General features: G+C 42.0%; 1 protein-coding gene across 3 annotated transcripts in view; it reads left to right on the plus strand.

The window, feature by feature from the left end:
* The window catches only part of SETBP1 (SET binding protein 1), a 232,179-nt gene that overhangs the window by 19,677 nt on the left and 189,522 nt on the right, over nucleotides 1-22,980 (plus strand). Inside the window, exon 2 of one of the 3 annotated variants that reach the window (XM_075585307.1) lies at nucleotides 12,639-13,263. The exons of 1 other annotated variant lie outside the window; for it this stretch is intronic. In XM_075585307.1, coding sequence (XP_075441422.1) covers nucleotides 12,775-13,263 — 489 coding nt within the window. In that variant the 5' untranslated portion in view covers nucleotides 12,639-12,774. Of the gene's footprint in view, nucleotides 1-12,638; nucleotides 13,264-22,040; nucleotides 22,697-22,980 lie in introns of those variants that run through there. One more of the 3 variants, XM_075585328.1, reaches the window with a different exon arrangement.

Here is a 22,980-nt window from a genome sequence, read left to right on the forward strand (position 1 = left end):
TAAACCCGGTAGCGCTGTCCCACGTAGTCGGTGATATACACTGTGCCTTCTAATCCAAACAAGTTTTGAAAACACCAGTCCGTACAGTACTCAAAAGCCTTGTAAACAAGGTAGATCTTGTATGAGTTTGCAATGGTGAACTTTGTTGCAATAACGTACTGAGTACACAAATGAGTTACTCACTCGATATACTGTGGGTTCTGTCGGCGTGCTCCTACCAGACGGGATCAACAGAGAAATGGAGTGATGAGGCGGTGCAGCTGCCTTGGAGAAAAGTATGAACCGGATTGCTGTCTTCTTGTACAAAAATACTTTAATGGCACATAAAAAACAGCAAGAGTAGCCTCTTACGCGTTGCATGCGGGTAACCGCGCTTTATCAAAGAGTACTTTTGATAAAGCGCGGTTATCCGTGCCAAATATAGTTACTAGAAAGACTCCTGAAAATAAATTTGTGATGACCTTCCCTCCTGCATAGTGTGTGTGTGTGTGGTGTGTGTGTGTTGTATATGTCTGGCTCCTCCTTTCATTCTGAGCGCCTTGCTTATTCTCCATTTAGCAAATAGGTGTATACCATATCTGTGGTAGTCTGAGGTTCACTCGCTACTGAAGAGGAGTGTCACTGACTGACAGAAATAAGTGTGCACTCACATTTTTCCTTCATAATGCTAAGGGAACATTTTGCCAGTTTTTAAATGCTTTGAATCACAAATGGCATTATGCTTTTCGTTTTAACCCTTTATGTACTTCCACATATTTCACTGTTTTATTGCACACAACGGTAGGAAATAAGATGCATTTAGTGTAGGTACCTGCCGAAATGAAGTTTAACTTCACAGGGTTAAGCGTGAAATATTTTGGTCAAATGATGCAACTAAATGGCGCCTTTGTTATTAGACGTAAGATCACAATGTAGAATTCAACGGATAAATTACATGCGATTTTGGGAGGAACGCAGGATATTTGTAACACACACACGCACTGTATTATCATTAACTTTCACCAATCAATGTGTGTGTGTATGTACAGGCAGTCCTCGTTTTACAACGCTTCGTTTTACAACGAATGGCTTATCCAACACTATGCAATGCATACCTATGTTCATTTTTACAACGCCAAAACGGCTTATCCAACGCTCTTACGATGCTTTGCAAAGATGTTTGTTTGTGTATCTAATATATATATATATATATACACACACATATTTATATATATATATCTTATTATATATTTGTGAAAGCACTGGATGCCTGTCTGCATCTTCCTGTGTCCCTAGGGGAAATCTCATTGGTCCCTTGGGCCGCCCGCCCCCACACCTCTCATTGGCCTGAGGCGGAGTGACGACACACACACACACACACACTCTGTTGCTTGGCCTCACTCTCCCCCGTCAGTTGGACCGCAGCTCACCTTCCACACCCCCCCCCTCCTCTCCCGGTGCCCCTCCTCTCCCGGTGCCCCTCACTCTCTCCCTCCTCCCCACCTCACCCAAATCCCCACGCTCCGCAACATCCCCAGCCGCACCATCACCCTCACCGTGCGCCGTTTCCGGAGAGGGGAAGCGCAGCCCTCCTGCTCAGCAACAAACTCCAGGCTCCTCCCCCCTCGCTCACAATGAGGAAAAGCGCGGCGCGGCTCGGGCCTCCTGCACTCCCCCTCACGTGTGCCGGCTCCCGGAGAGGGGAAGCGCGGCCCTCCTGCTCAGCAGCAAACTCCAGGCTCCTCCCCCCTCGCTCACAACGAGGAACGGAGGGGAAGCGCGGCGCGGCCCGGCCCTCCTGCACTCCCCCTCACGTGCGCCGGCTCCTGGACGGAGGGGAAGCGCGGCGCGGGCCTCCTCCTCACGTGCACCGGCTCCCAGACGGAGGGTAAGCGCAGCGCGGGCCTCCTGCCACTCTTGCCCCCCCCCCGCCAGCTTCCCGAACTCACCTCCTGCACCAGCCAGATGCCACGGGGTCAAGCTAAGTCACCCACCGTCTCCCACCCACGCACTGTCACCCAGTCACCCACACACCCACCCACTCAGTCACCCACCCACCCACTCAGTCACCCACCCACCCACTCACTTAGTCACCCACCCACTCACTTAGTCACCCACCCACTCACTTAGTCACCCACACACTCACTTAGTCACCCACACACCCACACACCCACCCAGTCACCCAGTCACTTTCACCCAGTCACCCACTTTCACCCAGTCACCCACCACTCAGTCAGTCACCCAGTCACCCGGGGGAAGCCCAACCTTGTCGTTCGCCCCCCCAAAATTACATCCCGGGCAACGCTGGGTTTCTCAGCTAGTATGTATATATATATAAGGCAGGGTTGCAGACCTGCCTAAGACATGCAGATGAGCATACAGTTATATTTGCATATATATATATATATATATATATATATATATATATATATATATATATATATATATATAATTATATTATACTGTATAATATATTATATTATATTTATATTATGTTATATTTATTATATATATATATATATATATATATATATATAATACAGTATATACACTATATCATTTATGTGTGTGCTGCATATCTTATTGCCTGCGTAAAATATTTGGTGTATTTTAGTGTTTAAAATGCCTTCAGGGACGGAACCTTTCATTTAAACAGTGGGAAAACATGTTTCGCTTTACAATATTCAACGCCATTTTGTTGAGTAACGCATTGTGTCGGATAACCGAGGACTGTGTGTGTGTGTGTGTGTGTGTGTGTGTATGTATATATATATATATATATATATATATATATATATATATATATATATATATATATATATATATATATATATATATATATATATAGTGGTTGACAAATCACCAAAAAATCTACTCGCCACACAAAAAAATCTACTCGCACCTAGTACCAAACGTGTGCTGCTTGGGCCAATATTTACTCGCCCGGGGGTTAAATCCACTCGCCCGGGGCGAGCAAATGTATAGGTTTGTCGAACACTGTATATATATATATATATATATATATATATATATATCTCACAAGAGACAAATAAGAGCTACCCTTGTGATGATGCACAATGTAGTATAATCCTCAATTTATGGTACATTATATCAAGTCCTTCAATATCTCTAAAGGGTTTCCTTCTTTTGATATTAATTATAATCAATCAAATCCTATAGTAGCCCATATTTGAGAACATTGTTGGCCACTGTTATGGTTGACTATGACCTCAAATATATAGGATTTACACACACACACATATATATATATAGTCCAATATTTGGGATTATGATTATATTCATAATCATATTTATATGATACTATTGATATTGTTCCAAATTGTCTTCTTGGTTCTTCGATTTCCCCCCTCCTTCTTTTTTTTCCCCTGTCCTCACCTCCCCCTTCTATCCTCCCTCCCATCCATTCCCATTCCATGTTCTTAGTTATTCATATTAATAATTATTTTCATCTTATGTTTTTGTTCTGTTTTTGTATTATTAGCACCATTTCATTCATTCAAATCCATACTGGCGTAATTAGTATTAGATAATGGTTCCATTTATTATTAGAAATAATATGATTTTTAATTACTGAAGCATATATAACCAGGGAACTATATACATCTGTATTAGAAATATGGACACGAATGAATGTATGGTATTGATTTGATTTATGTATTTTATAACTGATGTGTATAATTTATGTCTTTATTACAAAGGTTTTTCATGTTATTGTATATTTTAGACAAAGTGATTACATAAGGTTGTTGCCTCCTTAGCCTTTAATATTCATTAATTATTTTCATGTGTTAACTAATTAACCAGTCAGCCAAGATCGTGGCTGATTGGTCTACACAAATATAAATAGTCATGACGTATTGGCTGTTATGTACCCCCAGAAAGAAAACACCGTAGCGTGAAGAAACGCGTTGGGAAAGTCAGTATAGTGTGAGTTACTGATCATCGCACTCATTCCCACCTTGCTTACTGCCGGGACTGTATGTCACGCCGTCACATATCGGCAAACTCTTGCCCCCTCCCCCTTGCCCCTACGAGGTCACGTCATCTATCCTCCCATCCGGAGTTGCTGCAGTGAGCCGTGGACTTCCAGGTCAAACTGGGAGAGGTTGCACATTCTTCAAGGCCCCTAATGGACGGTGGCTAAGAAGAGCTGGGACTCCACGGAGGAAGGGAGAGACATGTGAGCAGAGCGGAGCAGTTTGGCGGTTGGCGAATGAGTATACTCATTACATGCTTTTATTTCACATTTGTTTGTGAGTTTAAATCTGTTGGACTTAACATTGGAATTAAATGTGTATTTTTCATATTACACTAGGATCGGGCGCTTTCTTTTTTTGTCTTATAATTATATATATATATATATATATATATATATATATATATATATATATATATATATATATATATATATATATATATATATATATATATAAAACTTTTTTTTACCCACCATGACTTAACTAATGTTTGGTGGATGCCTTTCCAAAGTTTGAAATTGAAAAGCCAGTATAACCAACCTCACACTGATGAGATCCAAAAGGTCGAAACAGCTGTCTGTGGGTAGGTTTACTGGCTGGGCATCTTAACCCAGGCTGTGCTGAAAAGCTGTGCATTGCAGCAAGCATAAACTTTTATAGGGGTCCATGTCAAAATGGATTTGAAGCAAAAGATGGTACTGTGTGCTCATTTGCATGTCATTTCCCAGAATCCATTGCAGTGGAAGCACTGTATGTTGGTTGATAATGGTGAAGGGCAGGTTTACAGACCTGTCTAAGACATGCAAATGAGCACACAGAAATATTTCCATTTGAGATATATAGCAATAGTGTTCCGATATTAGGTGGCGTTTGTTGCTGTCTTCTGCTGTGTGCTGTATAAATGTGTGTTTGGCCTGTGGTTTTTGTCCTTATTTTACAGTGTTGGTTAATGCTGGAAACAAAACTTACACAATCTCTTCGATACGGATATAAAACATTGACTTCCTCCATACAATAAAAGTGAGATAATGACTGCAATCTACAGTATGTACGGAGTCGTATTGATGTGTTGGTTATTTTGTAAATTAGATGACCTATCTAAATGTGAGATGTCACGTTTTTGTTGAGCAAAATGTTCTCCTGTTATGTTGACAGGCAATAGCGTGCATAATTATGACTTCGTTGCGTTTCAGTGTCAAGGTTGAATTTCATGGCCCTATTGGTAAGTAGTGGAGGAAAAAGTATGTCTGTCATTAGTTGGGGGATCTATTACTGTGTTTCTTTTCTTCTTTCTCTAAGAAGAATTTTTTTAACTACCAATTTAACAACTCCATGTTTACTATCCCTCTCCCCCCCAGTTTGCAGCCTTTTTTTAATATGCATTTCTTTAATAAATGTTGTAGTCATCAGCGCCGTATTGGACTTGTTTAGCTTTGCATGTGTGTAAGGGGAGAATCCTTTTACTGGCGACCCGCGACAAAATCAAACACTTTTTAAAAAATGTGAATATGGAATTGGAATGAACCCTAACTAAACAGAGCTTAACCTGTGATGTGTGATTACACGTGCAACAAATACTATAATACCGTGCATAAACAATTTGTGAAAAACCAAATGTGTTAACAAATGGAATGAGCTGCCACAGGCTTCCCACAATGCAAGTTACCTCCAACCTGCATACAATGATATGGCAAAGAAAAAAGGATACCTGGCACTTAAAATTACACTGTGTACATAAGAACCCAAAAAACAGTCTCTTGAAAATCCCTCAGAGTCCAAATTTTGAAGTTGATGTCTGTAGATTATCTTCAATGCTGTAACATCCCCGTCTACCTGGAAATGATAAAGAGGCACACCATTGCGCAGTACTCCTGGTCTTTAATGGCTTCCCCTTATATAGAAAAAAGAAAACAGCGCAAAAAAACCTCATGGTGTAGTATTAAAAATAAATTTTATAAAGTAAATTGGTGATTATTGCACGTACATCAATAAAAGCATAATTCAGCATAATTCAGCATGACATGTTAGGGACATGTTACCACTCGCAGGAAACAGCTATGTGCAGGCTGATGTGTATCTGGATCGTCCTCTGGTCCTCTGTATACAGTTCAGCGACGGGTTGACGGGTTGCACGTCTCTTAGGAAATCCTCCTCGTAAAGCCGCAATGGGGTTCAGATAAGGAAGGTATTGGAACGCGCCCTCTCCTACGCGTTTCGTAATGAATACTTCTTCAGGGAGACGCGTAGGAGAGGGCGCGTTCCAATACCTTCCTTATCTGAACCCCATTGCGGCTTTATTTCACTGCATAACTTGTGCGTATGACCTGTGGGACTTCCACTCTATTGAACACTGTGAATAGAGAGACGCGAGCATAGACGGGCGCCGTCTGATGACGTCAGACGCTACTGCGGTCAATCCGGAACTGCCTGTGAGAGTACCGTGTCGGAGCTGACGGCTGCAACAGGGAGATCCCTGAAGGAGTTTTAAACTTCCCACCAAGCGGCTTGCCGGAGACTGGTGAACATCATACGAGGAGGATTTCCTAAGAGACGTGCAACCCGTCGCTGAACTGTATACAGAGGACCAGAGGACGATCCAGATACACATCAGCCTGCACATAGCTGTTTACTGCGAGTGGTAACATGTCCCTAACATGTCATGCTGAATTATGCTTTTATTGATGTATGTGCAATAATCACCAATTTACTTTATAAAATGTATTTTTAATACTACACCATGAGGTTTTTTTGCGCTGTTTTCTTTTTCTTTTTTCTGTACTAGCTGGATAGCTGAGCCATCCCCCAAGAGCAGCAGCACAAAACCTCCCTATACCAAGGTTGTATTTATCTTGATCACAATATCACTTAATCCTTATATACCATTAATGAGCGCAATATTTGTTTGTTCCAACTTCCCCTTATATGATAGTTCCCAATGCAGACTGTGCCTACTTACAGGAATGCCTCTTTCTGGATACAGTTGAGACAATCTGTGCTTTAACCCCTTGCGTGTCCACTTGTATCACGAATCCCCCGAATACTTCCTCTATCCCTTGAAGTTCCGTGATTCAAGGGTCTCCCGTGTCACACGGACCCCCAGAGAAAGAGAATGGACAATAGCAAAAGATGGCACAAGATTTAATTAAAAAAACGGCTACAACAAGCCTAAAATACACTTACATGTACTCACATAGATACATGCGGTTTAAAACGTCACGAGAATGTTGTCCGCAGCTTGTAGTACTACTCTCTTGACTGTACTGGTTGAGGTCCGCCCTCTCGCTACATTTAAAAGTGTATACATAGGATCATGCGAGTTGCTGCTATTTGCTAAAAGGGCAAAGGAGAGCATCAAAGAGTGAGTGCCAGCTAGCGATTTATAAATATGCATTAGAGGTTCATTGGTGAAGAAATATGCCCCGGGTGTTTTCCGGGAAGCTCGATGCATTTGAGTAGCTTGATGAAACTCTTGCTCTCTTGATGGCTAAAGGGCAACATGTCAATTGCAAGTGTTTTGGCCTATTTGCCATTTAGCATAAGGGCCCTATGGTGTTTGTGATGGTGTAGTTAATTAGACATAATTAGTCCCTGTGTTTGTCAACTGCCAAAGGGCCCATTTCCCAACACCTTTGTTGCCAACTACTAGTAGCAGCCCCCATAGTGTCATCATCATCATTATCATCTCTACTAATGCCATCTACATCCATAATCAGTACATTATAATGATTGACTACCACACCTTATCACAACTGCTTGTGCCCTTCTCACAGTTGAAACTTCGTTACCATGAATCTTTATGATGAAGGCTCATGTGCCCTATAAATGCTGATGTATCCTTCGCAGTCCGCACTTTCCCCCGCCTCACCGTGGCATGGCACATAAATCAGGTTTTTGCGCTCTCATCCTCACCCTCCATATAATCTCCACACTCTCTAAAGCTTTGCTTGGATGAAGAACTGGAGTGAGAGGGGCTTCTCAAACTTAAAAGACCTAGAGCAAGAGTGGCCAACTCCAATCCTCCAGGGCCAGCAACTAGGCCAGGTGTTCAGGAGATCCCGGCTTCAGCACAGGTGGTGCTCAACTGAGCCACTGATAGAGCCACGTGTGCTTAAGCAGGCATATACCGAAAAGGTGACCCATGAGGACTGGAGTTGGCTACCCCTGCCCTAGAGGTACTGCTGGACTTCAGAGAGGGATAGGTGTTGCTGCTGTTGGCCTACGCGTCATTCTAGCTGCTGTCATACCCCTCCCCTATTTGTGCTATGTCTGCTGCACCCACCACCCCCAACATATTCATCATTATTATCTTCACCTCCTCCTCAGCAAATATTTAATGTTGTGTGCTGCTAAGGTAGATGAGATGTTCTTGCACTCTCCCCAGTGCCACTATGAGGTCCATGCACTCTTAATGATGATGAATGATGTGGTATTGTCTGCTATTTCCTCACAGTGTGTGCTTTTGAAAAACTTGACAATGATATGTTTGTGATTGGTGTGTGTGTCAATTGTGCTTTTTAGTGTACTGCTAATAATTGGAGCACCCGTGCTACTAGTTGGGGTGGCCATGACTGACTGCTGCTCACAGAGGGGTTGACTATGGTTATTATCATCACCACCTTCACTGCTGCATCCACAAACACCGCTAACTGTTGTAATAACACCAGTGATCACATCACCTCCTCCACTACCGTCCGTTGCTTCTCTCACCTGCTTGTGCAGTTTGTTCACTCCACACACTACCAAATTCACATACCTCGTCATCAGCCTCCTCCGTCTCTGCCTCAATCCCTCCTTCATCCATCCCTTCTCTGTCTGCCTCCTCAGTCTTGCACTATAAGCGCTCCATTCAGTTTGGCATCCACCCTGCATGCATTGCTGAGGAATATGTCTCTGACTCTTCCCTTACAACTCTTACGGTCATTAGTTCACTTTGGTCCTAGGATGGATTTCCCCTTCAGAGACAATTTTACCTTTGTTTCAATATGTATAACCAGCCTCACACTGAAGAGACCCAAGAGGTCGAAACAGCTGTCTGTGAGTAGGTGTACTGGTCTACTTCTTTTAACCCAGGTTGTGCTGAAAATCTGTGTAATACGGCCGGCAGTTTTATAGGGGTCCATATTAAAATGGACATTAAGTAAAAGGTAACATTGTGTTCTCATTTGCATGTCATTTCCCAGAATCCCTAGCTGCCGTGGAAGCATTGTATACTGAGAGATAATGGGGAAGGACAGGGTTGCAGACGTTTCTGAGACCTGTGAATGTGCTCTCAAGTAATATTTTTAATTGCTGTTTTATGTAGATTTCCCTATTACAATGGATAAAACCATTGAACGTTCTTCTAGCATGTTACAGAATATAAAATATTAAGAAAATGTTACACATATGTAACACAATTCAATATGTTGCACATCTTTCCAACTAAGGAACAGGCGTTACCTCTTACTCCCCTGGCGCTTGCCGCTTTTAGTTACACAAATCTTTATGTACAAGTCCCCGCTCACTCAAGCTTGGCGCTTGAGTAAACAAAAAAATGTAAGTTTCAAGCGCGCTCAATTTGCATGCAAGGCACCCCCCCCCCCCCCCACCGCGCGCGCTTGCAAAATAGCAAGGACACACGGCGCTCATGCTTGAGAGCTGGTGATGTCACCGCTCTCCAAGCATGAGCGCGGTCAGCGCTAGCGGGGCCGCAGCCTTAGGCCCAGGCCATGGTTAGTGCTTACTTGCTTATGCGTGCTCTCGCTTGCTGATGCTTGCCACTGAGCCCCTACAGCCGCGATTAGAGCGGCTTTAGTAGGGGCTCACCTGCGCTTCCGCGCGCTTGCGGAAGCGCAGGTCTTAGGGGAATTTAAAATTTCCCCGCTTGCCGGCGCGACAGGCCGGTCACGTGAGCGGTTCGCCCAATGAGGGCGAACCAGCTCCGTGACATCCCTGGCCCGCCCCCGGCCAGTGATGCGCCCGCACCCGGCCCGCCCCCTGACGGCCCGCCCACTGACGGCCCGCTGACAGCGCGTGCGGTAAGCAACCGCAAGGCCAGGGAAAGCACCCGCTTTCCCTGCGCCTCAGCACGCCAGCAGGGAGCATGGCCGAGGCCTTAGAAGTGCAATTCAGGGAACTACAGATGTAGCCGGACTTGCTGTACCAGGCGACAGCTGCGTAATCACAACCGTGACTGCCCCGGTGCCACAGGAGTATCGCTATGGGGGGTCCGATCCAGAAGCATGGACCCCTGCAGCGTAACCGTGGCAGACACCGTCTCTGGAGCCGCAGCTTTTTACTTTTTCAGTGAGTCTTGCTTCATCTCTATGTAAATACGTAACTTTTTCAGTAAACAGACAGAGGTTCAACATTTGGGCTCTTTGATTACATAGTATAATACTGAGCGATTTGTTTATTGTAACCTTTACTGGTCCTTTTAGAAAGCCGAACGTGTCTGTGATTAGCCTTATTGTAGTGTGTTTTACCACTCCTAGGTCAAGCACACACCGATTAACTCCTTAACATCTGTGCTTTTGTCACTGTTATGCACAGACATATGTAGCCCAGAGCCGCGGAAACAAAAGCGAAACGCCACAGCTCCAGTGACAGTAAAAACCATGGCCTGGCGGTGGGAGGGGGGAAGAGATGTGTGTCCGTTGTTCAAAATGGGATACCCCCCCACGGAGAATGTTCCTGCTGCAGGGGGTGCAGCAGTCGTCATGATTACACGGGTTCCCCCAACAGCGTGAACATGAAGTCTGGCTACATCTGTAACATATAAAATCCCAACATGTAATCAATTATTCTATATAACATGGACATGAATCGCATTGTATTCATGCTTTCAGTGTGTAGATTAAGTCAAGCACATCACTAAATGACTCACATTGCATATAAATATCTTTACTTTATTGGTGGATGGAATTAGATACGTATTTGAGCGTCTCAGGACCTACAGCCAGAAACAGGGCGGGTGTGAGGCAAGTTAATAGATGTTTCAGCTGTGGTTGTTTTCGCACATTTGAAGGTCCTCTATGGAACGCTATGCTCATATTCTTAAGGTTAAAGCTGCATTTGTGCATGTACCGTTTGGTGCAAGGGGTTGATCATGAATGTTGGCAAATTTGTGTTTCCCAATTTTGAATGCACCACAAATAGAAATATCACTAGTGAGCACATTCACAGGTCTGCAGCCTGGTGTTTCAGCATTATCTCTTGGCATGCAGTGGAAGCATAGCCCACTGCAGCCAGGGATTCTGGGTAATGACATGCAAAAGAGCCCTCTGTGTGTCACACACTTTACTGCTTATCCATGTTAGCATAGACCCTATAAACTTATGCCTGTCATATTACACTTTTTTTTTTTTTGTTTTTTTTTAAACTGTGTTTCAGAATTTTACGCATATTATATTTTAAAAAAATCAACCGGGAGGGGAAGAGTAGCATCTATCTATCTATCTATCTATCTATCTATCTATCTATCTATCTATCTATCTATCTATCTATCTATCTATCTATCTATCTATCTATCTATCTATCTATCTATCGGTACAGTCACGTTTTCCAGTTATACAATCAATTAAAATATACGACCAGTTTCACATTATCTGTGTGTACATCTTTTTTTTTTTTTATAACTTGTATTTTATTGAAATATTTTTTTGCGTAAGAAATACAATAAAACATACATTACATAGTTACTTTGTGCATCGTAGTAAAATAAATACAATCTTTGAAACATTGTGCTGTATATAAAGTGGGGGTTCCACGACTTTTCGCGCCCTACTGAGCCGTGGAAAATGGGTTTGAACCGGGGTTGAGGGGGGAAAAGAGGGGGGGAAAAAAAAATAAAAAAGAAAAAAAAAAAAAAGGGGGGGGGGGAGGTGGGGAAGGGGGAGGAGGGTTAGGAAATGGCAGGGGGGATAGGGAAAGGAGGTAATTGATTACTAGATGTTGGTATCGCCGGGTCACGAGAGATACTCCAGTTGTCAGTCGTAGAATGAGTAAGCTGGTGCCTGAGTGTTGAAGTATATAAGATAGAGCTTTTTAATGTCATTTTGCTGGAACTGGTTTTGCCTTTACAGACCACCTTTTATAGTATTGGTTTTTCTCCGCCCACATGTGTTGAAGCCGGGGCCTTTTTTGATTCTTTTATTGGGGTTTTTGGTTGCAGTACTGATGGATACATTTAAATGTTTGAAGAAATGTGCTAGCTGTTTCTGCAGCGTGTTTAGATATTGAATGGCTTCTGTGTTTGGAGTTTTGCCGCGAGGCTTTGTCTAACGGCTGCATTCACCTTAACTCAGAGGTTCTCAACCCCCCAGCAGGTCAGGTCTTCAGGATATCCCAGCTCCAGCACAAGTCGAAGACTGGGCCTCTTATTGAGCCACCTGTGCTGAAGCAAGGACTGATGGAGCCTCCTGTGCTGAAGCAGGGATATCCTGAAAAGCTGACCGGTTGGGGGGGTCTTGGGGTCTGGCGATGACAACCCCTGCCTTAATTGATGACATTAAAATGCAAACAGATACATGATTGGTTTGGGTATGTGTTTTCTACTGTGCGTCGTGATATTGTAATGTCATGATTAATCTTTTCTTATTAAGTAGGATATACAGAGTATGCATAAGCTTGTATCTAGGTTACTTAACGCTCATGTAGGTTCTGACTCTTCTTTGTTTTCAGTTTCAGGTTCAATCTTCTCTCTTCTCTTCTCCGAGTTTGGACTGCTAGAAGGTCAGGTCATTTAAATACTGTTACACCATTTTGCAATCCGCGTTTCACTCGCTTCCAAACCAAGTTAGTGGACTGTAGGGTTGCTATGGAGCAAAGGGAAAACGTAAGCAGCAACCGACAAAGGGGTTGTGATGCTGATTTCATGCTAGCTGTTTCGTCCATGAAACCCCCAGCCATTTCTAGCTCAACAGGAGAAACCTTGATGCCTGTATCTGGATCTGCGAAGGCCGGGCCTGGAAATGGAGAGTCTATGGAGCCAGAAGAAGAGGACGAACTAGGTTCTGGAAGAGATGTGGACTCCAATTCCAATGCGGACAGCGAGAAGTGGGTGACGGGAGATGGTTTGGAAGAGCAGGAGTTTTCAATCAAGGAGGCAAATTTTACGGAGGGCAGCTTGAAACTGAAGATACAGACCACCAAGAGGGCAAAGAAGCCCCCTAAAAACCTCGAGAACTACATCTGTCCTCCTGAGATTAAAATTACCATTAAGCAATCGGGAGAGCAGAAACAATCCAAGTCTGGCAAAAACAGCAAAGCGGGGAAGGAAGACGATCGAGGCCACTCCAAAAAGAAGGTAAGGACATCGAAGGCAATGTTGTTATTAGACATTTATTAATAATCAAGTGCATACCGTTTTACCCATTGTGTTTGATTTTGCCATTTGATTTCCAAGTAGTAGAGTTAGAGCTTAATGTCGCCAGAAAAAAAATTCTATTCATCCCAAGGCTGATCATACGGTCATGTACATGTACAATTTCTTGATAGTGTCAATGCATTCTTCTATAGCACAGTGCGGTTTTATCTATTACAGAAGAGATTTTCCACAAATGATGCAGCCGTGTATTTATACTTCAGAACGTCACACCCATATGACATTGTTTTGTATTTAATAGAAGTGACTTATTCATCTAATGGGATGTGACTAGTGACTAGATGTGATTTAACAATGAGTTTGAACTGGTAGTCGAACGTAGACCATAACTTCGGATCCACATGACTACCATACTATCTTGCTTTGGAGAGGAATAAAATGCATTGTTTTTTTAATGCGCTTTAAGCACCTGCAAGAGTAAAGCAATGGAGGAGATGCATTAGGAAGAGTGCAGTGCTAGCTGACGTTTAATGTTTTAAAATGTTAGTAGTTCATGAACTGTTCTTATTATACAGAACTGAATATTATACAGTGTCAAGGTGTTCATAAAGGTTATTGGGCTCAACAAGGTAGTATGTACAACACTACCCAGAAATGGATGTCGCCCGCACAACATTTTGGAAACTTTTCCTGACTAATTTATGATAAGTGCACTTCTCACATAAAAAGCATTTTATAGCCATCATATAAGAATAGTATATTATTACATTGGCTATACAGGGTTACTTAAAATCCTATTTTACATCAGTGATTCTGAAACTGTGCTTCCAATGACGTTAGGGCTGGCGCATGAAACTTTTTAAAAATTCACTTCCGCCTGCCCTGTGCGCCAATCTCTGCACTTTCTATCAATACCCAAGACTTGGATACAGGTGCAGTTGTTGTGAAGTGTGGGTGTATATATAGATAAGCAGAGCAAACTTTAAGTGTAGCGTTCCTCCCAATGAATATTAACATTGAAGTGGTGTGTGATCTATAAATAGGTCTGAGAACGCCTGCTTTACGTAGATCTGTTTAGAGCCCGCACTGGCGACATCCAGAAACCCTTCAAAATATCTACAGCGGAAAGTTCAGTTCGTTGTTCATTTTTGCCATTGCTGACATTGTTGACCAAATCTGCCGATTTAAAAAAAAAAAAAACAAAAAACAATCAATTGTAAGTGTCTGCAGCTTTTTAGTTATTAAAGTTTCCTTGCTGCAAAATTGACACACAAAGTTCAATATGTTTATCAAAGGCTAAAATCCCCATTGGTGCCCGTGGCATGCCTTCTCTTTGAGAGATCGTGTGCTGGTTTTACTCGTTGGCGTCAGTGGAAATTGAAAATGTTTAGTGGGACTAGTGTGTGTGTGTGTGTGTGTGTGTGTGTGTGTGTCTATATATATATATAGACACACACACACAATCTATCACTTTTTTTTTTTTCTTGAGTACTCCTGCAACATCTACTAACTCTGCAAGGAAGTGGCAGCTCGAAGAGTACACAGTGTATGTACTCAACTGACCTACATTCAACTATGAGAAAACAATATTCAGCTAGTAGGAAGCTGGGTTTAGCACCATTTTGAGGTGCCATGTAACCAGTATGTAGCCTGTTATATTACAAGTTATAAAGAATTCCTGCACAATGTTCAAAATTACTCTTGCAAAAAAAACAAAAAAAAAAACCCCAAGTAGAGTTAATAGCTCTCACTCTGATTTTGTTTAATGAAATTGTGGCCCTTTTTTATAGCCCTTTTAGCTTTACTGTTCTGGTTATTAGGGACACAGATTGGGCATAGAATGCATAACAAATGACTTGCTGTGTGCGGGGCCTTCATTCTTCCCTGATCTCCATGTAGCATTGCACGTTTCCGTTGCAATGAGTGCAGTCCCTTTAATAATCGCACGTCTGTCATATAATACATGGTTAGGTTACTATACACACTGTAAAGTATCTGTGACAGGCACAATGTATCCCGGCCACTGAAGATTTTATACAATCCTGACCATTGCTGCTCCACATAAACCCCTTAACACCAATGTTCCAAATCGATGCCCAACGTAAATCCTGCAGTTAATAGGTTTCACTGACATATAAATTAAAAGGTAAAACCGCAAATAAAAATACCACTTGTGAGCTCGTCTCAGACAGGTCTGCCTTTCCCCATTATCTCTTGGCATACAGTGCTTCCACTGCAGCTGGGGATTCTGGGTAATGATATGCAAATAAGCACGCTGTGTCACCTTTTGCTTTTTGTCCATTTTTAAATGGGACCCCTATAAGCCTACCGCATTACACAGCTTTTTCAGCACCTCCTGGGTTAAAGTACATAGCCGGCAACCCTACTCAAAGACAGACAGATGTTTGGACAGAGGTTTGTTTCATCCTTTTCAGTCTCAGCAGTGCAAGGCTGGTTACTCACCTTGCAATGTAAAATTGTGCTCTATTTGCTAGCCTGCGGTCATTTAATTATTCCAGGACTTGTCCACCATTGTTAACCAGGTACAGTACATCTGACCAAATGGCCGGTCATCAACCATCAATAGCCATGTCACTGGTCCCTTGTGGCTCCCTTTTATTGAGGCCCTTACCACAGTCACTTGGTCTTGATTCATATTTTTCCCCTGCAAGGCAAGGGCCATAGCAGAAATGCTGGATGAGGTTTTCAGCGCATTGCTGCATTAGTCTTGATGCCACATCGGGATTTCCTGTTAGGATATACATGACTCTCCAATAGTGCTCCAGTTCTACTATATTTTGTATGATGTTTCTGCATTCACCAATGCAAACTATGTCCCAGGGGGAAGTTTCAAAGGCATAACTCTATGTAATGTCAAACAAGAGAAGCGTACTGGCATTTAGATCCCTCTGAAAATGGAACATGTGAGATTATTACTTCAATGATTTATACTGCTGTGTTTGAGTATCACAGTCAACATTTCTTACTCTCTCAGCGACCGCTTTTAATTCACTGTTGGAGGACTTAATTGATTCCGATTGTAAGAGAGCTGGGAGCTCTTACTGATGAATTCCACCCATGGAATTTGTTTTTTTCTACGTCAGTCGTGCTGTTATTGCATAACCTTCTGCTATTAATAAAAGCAAAGTAATGCTATAATTTTACAGAGGAACGCACATGCCCAATGTTTTTTTTAATCAGGCTAAGCCTCAAATACCAACTGTTTGTAAATCCTTGTATGTGAGGTGGACATAAAGCAAACAGATAGTCTTTCCATTGCATTTACCATTCATAGGAACACTTGTTTGGGACTTCAAAATCCAATTGCACCTAGAAGGGCCTCGCTGGTGTTTTTTTTTTTTTTTTTTTTTTTTTCCCCTCTCTCCTGGAAATAACTATTTCTTCCAGCACTAAAGAAATCACTTTCCTTCCCTGCTGATACTTTAAACCACATTGAGTCTCTTAATGTTTACATATGCCTCTGTAGCATGGATGCTGCGGCATCAATGCAAATAACGCCAGGAGGTAAGCAATGAAAACTTTTGAAGCAATTTAAATAGCAGCGTGTGAGTGCGCAGAGAACTGGCAGCGCCACCGCCACGGAATGTCCGTGTGCTGGCTGATTATTGCCTGCTCACTCCCAACTGACAAGTTTGAATGGAAAATGGAAGACGTGTTAAATGTCCCTGCTGAATAACTATGTTTTTCAATCAGTCTTTTTATCTGGGAGAAAACATTTGTTGTGTAGCGCAATGGAACGTGTTCCAGATTCTCCCAGTTGTCCTCAAACATACCCGTCACGTTACCTGGTTAGCCAGCTTTTCAGTTGGCGGTATACCCTAGAGCAGGAGCGGCCCATTCCAGTCTTCAAGGGCCACCGACAGGTCAGGTTTTGAGGATATCCCTGCTTCAGTCGAAGATTGAGCCACCTGTGCTGAAGCAGGGATATCCTGAAAACCTGACCTATTGGGGGCCCTTGACAACTGGAGTTGGCCGCCCGTTCCAAATTGTTGCTCACGAAGAACCCAAACATCATTAAAATCCTTGGACAGCTGAGCTTTGCAAGCTGTGCAGCAGGTACGTATTGAAAAGTTTGAATACATAACCAAGTGTGTTCCTACCAGTTAGGTTTTTAAACATGGGGGATACTGTATAATAGGTTTCACGTCTGTACAAATGATATATAAATCTCATTGGATTTCTTGAAGTGCATCATCTTCGTTCCCATGTGTTCCCAAACAATAACTCCTTGCCATTCAGAAGGATGATGTTAATGCATTTCTGTCTTCTATTTCTTCCTGTCATCAAACAGATGTTTTAATCATTTTTCTTGCCGTATATTTTGTAACCCAACATTTTCAGCCCATCTAAGTGTATTTTCAGTAAGGTGTAGAAAACCTGAAGTTCCTTTGTGTATTCAATACATTGTTTTGTTTGGCTAACTACCATTTAATAGGAAGACCTTGTGCCACTAAATATAACAGTTTATGTCGCTCTTATCGCTATCAAAAAGACCTACACGTGAGAAATACATCTACAGTACTATATAATCTAAGCAGAAGTTGAAAAAGTAGGTTGTCTCTTAGAGTCAAGATATGTAGGCCTCACCGGATTATTTCGCTCGCTAAGTGATCCTGCAAGACATGCTTGAAATAGCTAATGAGTGATCCTGTGAATGGAATGTGAGGCCTGACTCTTTTCTACTTGCTTTTACACTACATTAGCATGTACTGTATTCTCCTTCCGTTTACCTGTTGTACTTTAGCATGTAAATCCATATCAGAACGCTCACTGTTCTCTATCCTTTACTTACAGAAGTAGCAGACCTTATTGTACTCTTATTTTTAGTTGTTTGCAGTATTCCTGGGCATACTGCAGTATTCTGCAATGATGTTACCATTTAATCCTATGGAAACTCTGACATACTGAGGCATGCCTGAGTATGTTGAGATATCTGAGGGAACAATGAAGGCTGCTATATCTGTATAAGTAATAGGAATAGTGTTCTGAATATAAACACAGTCCCATATGTTAGTGTGTGTGTGTGTGTGTGTGTGTATATGTATATGCATGGGAAAAAAAATAAATATATACATACACATACACACACACACACACACACACACACACACACAGTGTTCGACAAATCCATTAAAATACAGGCCCGTGGTGACTGGATTTGACCCCGTGGCGACCTCTTCATGGCCGACACCAAGCAGGGCGGGACACGGTGGCGAGTAGATTTTTTTGGTTCGGCGAGTAGATTTTTGGGTGATTTGTCAACCACTGTGTGCGTGTATATATATATGTGTGTGTGTGTGTGTGTGTGTGTGTGTGTGTGTGTGTGTGTGTGTGTGTGTGTGTGTGTGTGTGTGTGTGTGTGTGTGTGTGTGTGTATGTATATATATATATATATATATATATATATATATATATATATATATATATATATAATCCTCATCTCCCCTTCAGCTGTTGATTCACTGCTGGATGAAGGTCTCCCCAATGATCTTCCAGGTATTGCAGTTACCTGCCTCTTTTATCCACGTCGCTCCCACACATTTTCTGATTTCATCCATCTTACTTTTGGTCGTCATCTTGGTATTTTGTATTGGGTATTTTACTACTGTAACACTTCCCCATGATACCACTGGATAATACAGTATGTGGCTGAGGGATTGTATCGTTTTGCTTCAGTATTCACTCCGATATGCATCATGCATTCGATCACCATATCAATTCTCCTCTTAATTGCTCTTTTATTGATCAATTCTGTATTCTTCATCTCTTCTTTAACTGTGAATGCAAACCGTTAAAAGTATTTTTAATGCACTGTTGTGGAAAAGAAATCAAGTTAAACGACCTTACTCGGAAAACCTCTTGTAATAGTTGAACTTTTTGTTATTAGATCCTCATTGGGGTTCCTTTTCTTGAATAAGTAATGTGCTGTTTGTCACACTGGTTTTGACCTGGTTTGCAGCCAGGGGACTTGGGTGAATAGACTCCAATGTTTCCATGTGATTCTGGAATATTTGACACCAAGAATGGATTGTTACAGTGAGTGATTTTACTTTAGCCCCTTGGGTGCCATATAGAAATATTTTATAAATATGGGACCTACAAGGGTCTGTTGAGAGTCCTCTCCTTAGAGACAAAAGTTTGTGTGGAGACACCAACGGAGTGACTATACGTGGTTTAGCAGTTCTAAACATTGTTAAACGGCAAGATATTTTTCATTTAGATTTTGTTACAGTTTTCGAACAGGGGCTATTTTCATCTTTGGCAACGTCCCCAGTTCCACAGATTGCCTACTTGGTTTTTAGAGCTGATCTTCTCCCCCATTTCCTGGGGGTGAGGGGGGAATGGCAGCCAGAGTGCTAGCCAATAGAAGCTGCCACAGGTGGTGTAGCGGATTCTTATTGGATGATGGCTGGTGCCATCCTCAAAAACAAAACAAAACAAGGAAGCACAATAAAAACTGTACGGAACTCGGGAGCTGAGGGTCCTTTGATCTGAGAATAGCCCTGTTCATTACTGGGGCTCCATCTGCCCCTCCTCGCAGTACAAATTCTGTTAAATAAATTGGCAGGATTGCTGTTTTCCATAGCTTTAATTTGATTTTAGCAGTGTTCTAGATTAACATCTAAAGCTGCTTCTTTAAATTAATGTTCACATTGCTTTCAGTTTAATTGTATAGCATCTCCACTTGTTATGTATAAAAGCCACGATTCTGTAGACTGTCCTATACTTCAGCTTAATGCTCAGTCTTGAAGCAATGTTGACATAGTGGGCTAATGGTTAATCATATTCAAAGATTATAGTGGAAAATGGGTTTATTTGTGTTAACACTGCCTCCTACTCTGCATTAGTCTCAGTCTGAAGGTCAGTTTGATTATGCAACAAAGTCCAATGTTCTTGATGCACATTAAACAGGATGTTGACGTTTTGTTCCAGCCTGAGGAAGAGCATAACATGGGTCAAACGTCACAATCCTTCATCCTAAGAAAAAAGAGGCGTTTCATTCGTGATGCAAATTGTGACACCCGCTGATGGACTAAATATGAGAGTACTTCGTAGGTAAAATGATAGGGTTGTGTACTGTAAAACCTCACAAGTGTACAGAGATTTTTAAAACGCCACACAGGTCTGAATTAATCTGGTTGTTAGACCGTTTGACCGCATTTACTGCATAGAAGCAAATGTCTTCCTTTTCCTTGTGTGTTCCAGTGTGCCCAGAAGATTTCTAACTGGTGTTGATCAGATACGGATATTGGATGGACACGGATATTGAGACTATATCGTTGAGGGATTTCACAAGTTCCCTAGTTGTAAATGAGAGGGCCTGTAATATATAAGGAGATACACCCACACCTTCTCGTATTATGTGTCATTGGAGGTTACCGGTTGTGTTCTATCGATCCTTCAAGTCCCTCTGTTAAGTGGTTTGTGTCCCTTGTCTGTATACTAGATACTCTTAGAGAATGAAGACTACCATCTGCTCTATTGACTTTGCAACAAACTATGAGAAATACCAATAGCTCATTGTTAGAAGCAAAACTGGAGAAAAAAAGGGCATGTATGTGTACGGTCTGAGTGTCTGGTATTGTGTTTTCTTTCCCTGAGGGAAGGTTGCCTCTTTCTTCTTTTGCCTTTGATTCAATTCCCTGCCACTCTGTGAACAAGTCAGAGGTTGCAGCTGCTGCTGTCAGCTATAGATGGGGAGTCCCCTTTCTGTGAATTTCACGTGTTAATCCATGATGGGACAGCTACACCCAGCTTCTTCTTCTTTTTTTATAAATGTAACCCCCTTTGAAAGTCAGGCTTCCTTTTCACTTCGAGCATTGTAATATTTAAAAAAAAACAAAAAAAAAAACATTTTGTTTAAAGACCACAGGGCATGGAGTCTTATTTGCATGTCTGTTGCTGGTGACATTTTCATTATTACACGTACACGGCAGAGCACAAGACGCCATCCGGATTCCCCCAAAAAATGACCTGCTGCTGTGTTAGCGCTTTTCCTCTCAGGTTCTCATGCTTTTTTGCCCGGTTTGCATGTATGTTCACTATGTATTTTTTTTTTTAAGTAGTCCTATTGTGCAGCAGTTATGCAGATTAAGTTCTGCATTTGGGGCTGTTGAACGCAACATAATACAAGCCACAAATTAGCATACAACTGTGCGATCCAGACCATTTGCTGCTCTCGGCAAGACCTGAAAGCTCTATACCAGAGTTTGCCAGTTTACAGTTCATCTTCCTCATATGGTTTTGGAAAATAGAAGTATGATGGGACTTACATTCTCCGTATCTGCATTGTTTCATATTTATTTGAATTGTGAGCATAATGGATCAGAACGTTGCACATTTTGATATCATTGTGGGTGTTGAAAATAACGGTGGTACTGTATGTAAAAAAAAAAAATGTAAATGAAATAAAAACGGAATAGACCTTTTGTAATTGTATACCGTAGAACTAGAAATCTTATCCTATGCATCCACATGGCTTTCCGACTGTGACTGATCGCGTTTGTGCCTGTGTAACTAGCCTCTGACAGTCCTGAACTTTATCTGCCAACTGCTTAGGGATTCAAGGTTAACATGACCTTGTAGCCACCAGGATTTACTTTGCTTTACCTCTTGCACGCGTGAGCTGCTCTCAGTAACACATGGGAGATTTGAGCGCTTGTGTGGATTCTTTACAAACTTGTCATGTTGCAGTAGAAAGGTGTGTTCGTAGTCCTTCTTTTATTTATTATTATTTTTTTTTAATGAGCAAAAAAATAATAATTGGTTGTAGGCCATCTCTCGCTTTCTGGCATGCATCCTATTAACACCCAAGAAGATGAAGAAATACAAAAGAAAATCATGTTCTGGCAGCTTTTGTTAAATATAGCAGTGAAGTGTATGATGAAATATCGTTGAGCAATATTTTGTAGCATAAAAATTAGTAATGGAACTAGAAAAAGGAAAATACCCAAAACGGAGAGAAAACAATTATGGATGTATAGTCTAATCCATGTGCATATGTCTAGTTCAGAAGGATATCGCTGGCAGAACAAAGGCAAGCTGGAGCAGATTCAGGGAGGGTCAGCTGAAAATGCTGCAGTGTTTGCATCATAAACCATATGTGGATTAAGGATCTCAATGTGTGCACCCTGAATGAAAGGGAAGCATATAGGGCAAACTTCAGAAACTTGCACATCATTTGACAGCACAATTAAAATACAGAAGGGAAACATTTTCCATGACATCAGATCTCGGTAGGATAAATTGAGTGGAAATATTCAAAGGCATTTATTTAGAGCAGAAATTGCTTTATGGGACAGGCTCCCGCTGGAAGTGGTGACCGAAGCAGAGTATACTAATATCTTAATGGAGTTGTGTTCTTGCCCAACTGGAGTGGTCGGCTGTATGGAAGGTAAGGGGGGGGGCTTTTTGGTGGCTGCCTTTGTCTTCTTCTGGACGGCAAACACTCTCAGCTGCGTTTTGTTCATTTTAAGGCTGATCGAAGCATATCTAAATAGTTGCCTGTTAATTAAAGGAATAGCCGGGTTTCTGCAGATTGGAAACTGGAGGCATTGATGTGAAAGAGAGAATTGGTTATGACAAATCTTGTTAGAGCCCATTGTGAGCATAGAAGCTAAGCCATATGGGAGTACTTGCAAAACTGCCCCTTGTTTGCACAGCCTCCCAACCAAAGCA

Source organism: Ascaphus truei, chromosome 1 (assembly GCF_040206685.1).
Source record: "Ascaphus truei isolate aAscTru1 chromosome 1, aAscTru1.hap1, whole genome shotgun sequence".
NCBI lineage: Eukaryota > Metazoa > Chordata > Amphibia > Anura > Ascaphidae > Ascaphus > Ascaphus truei.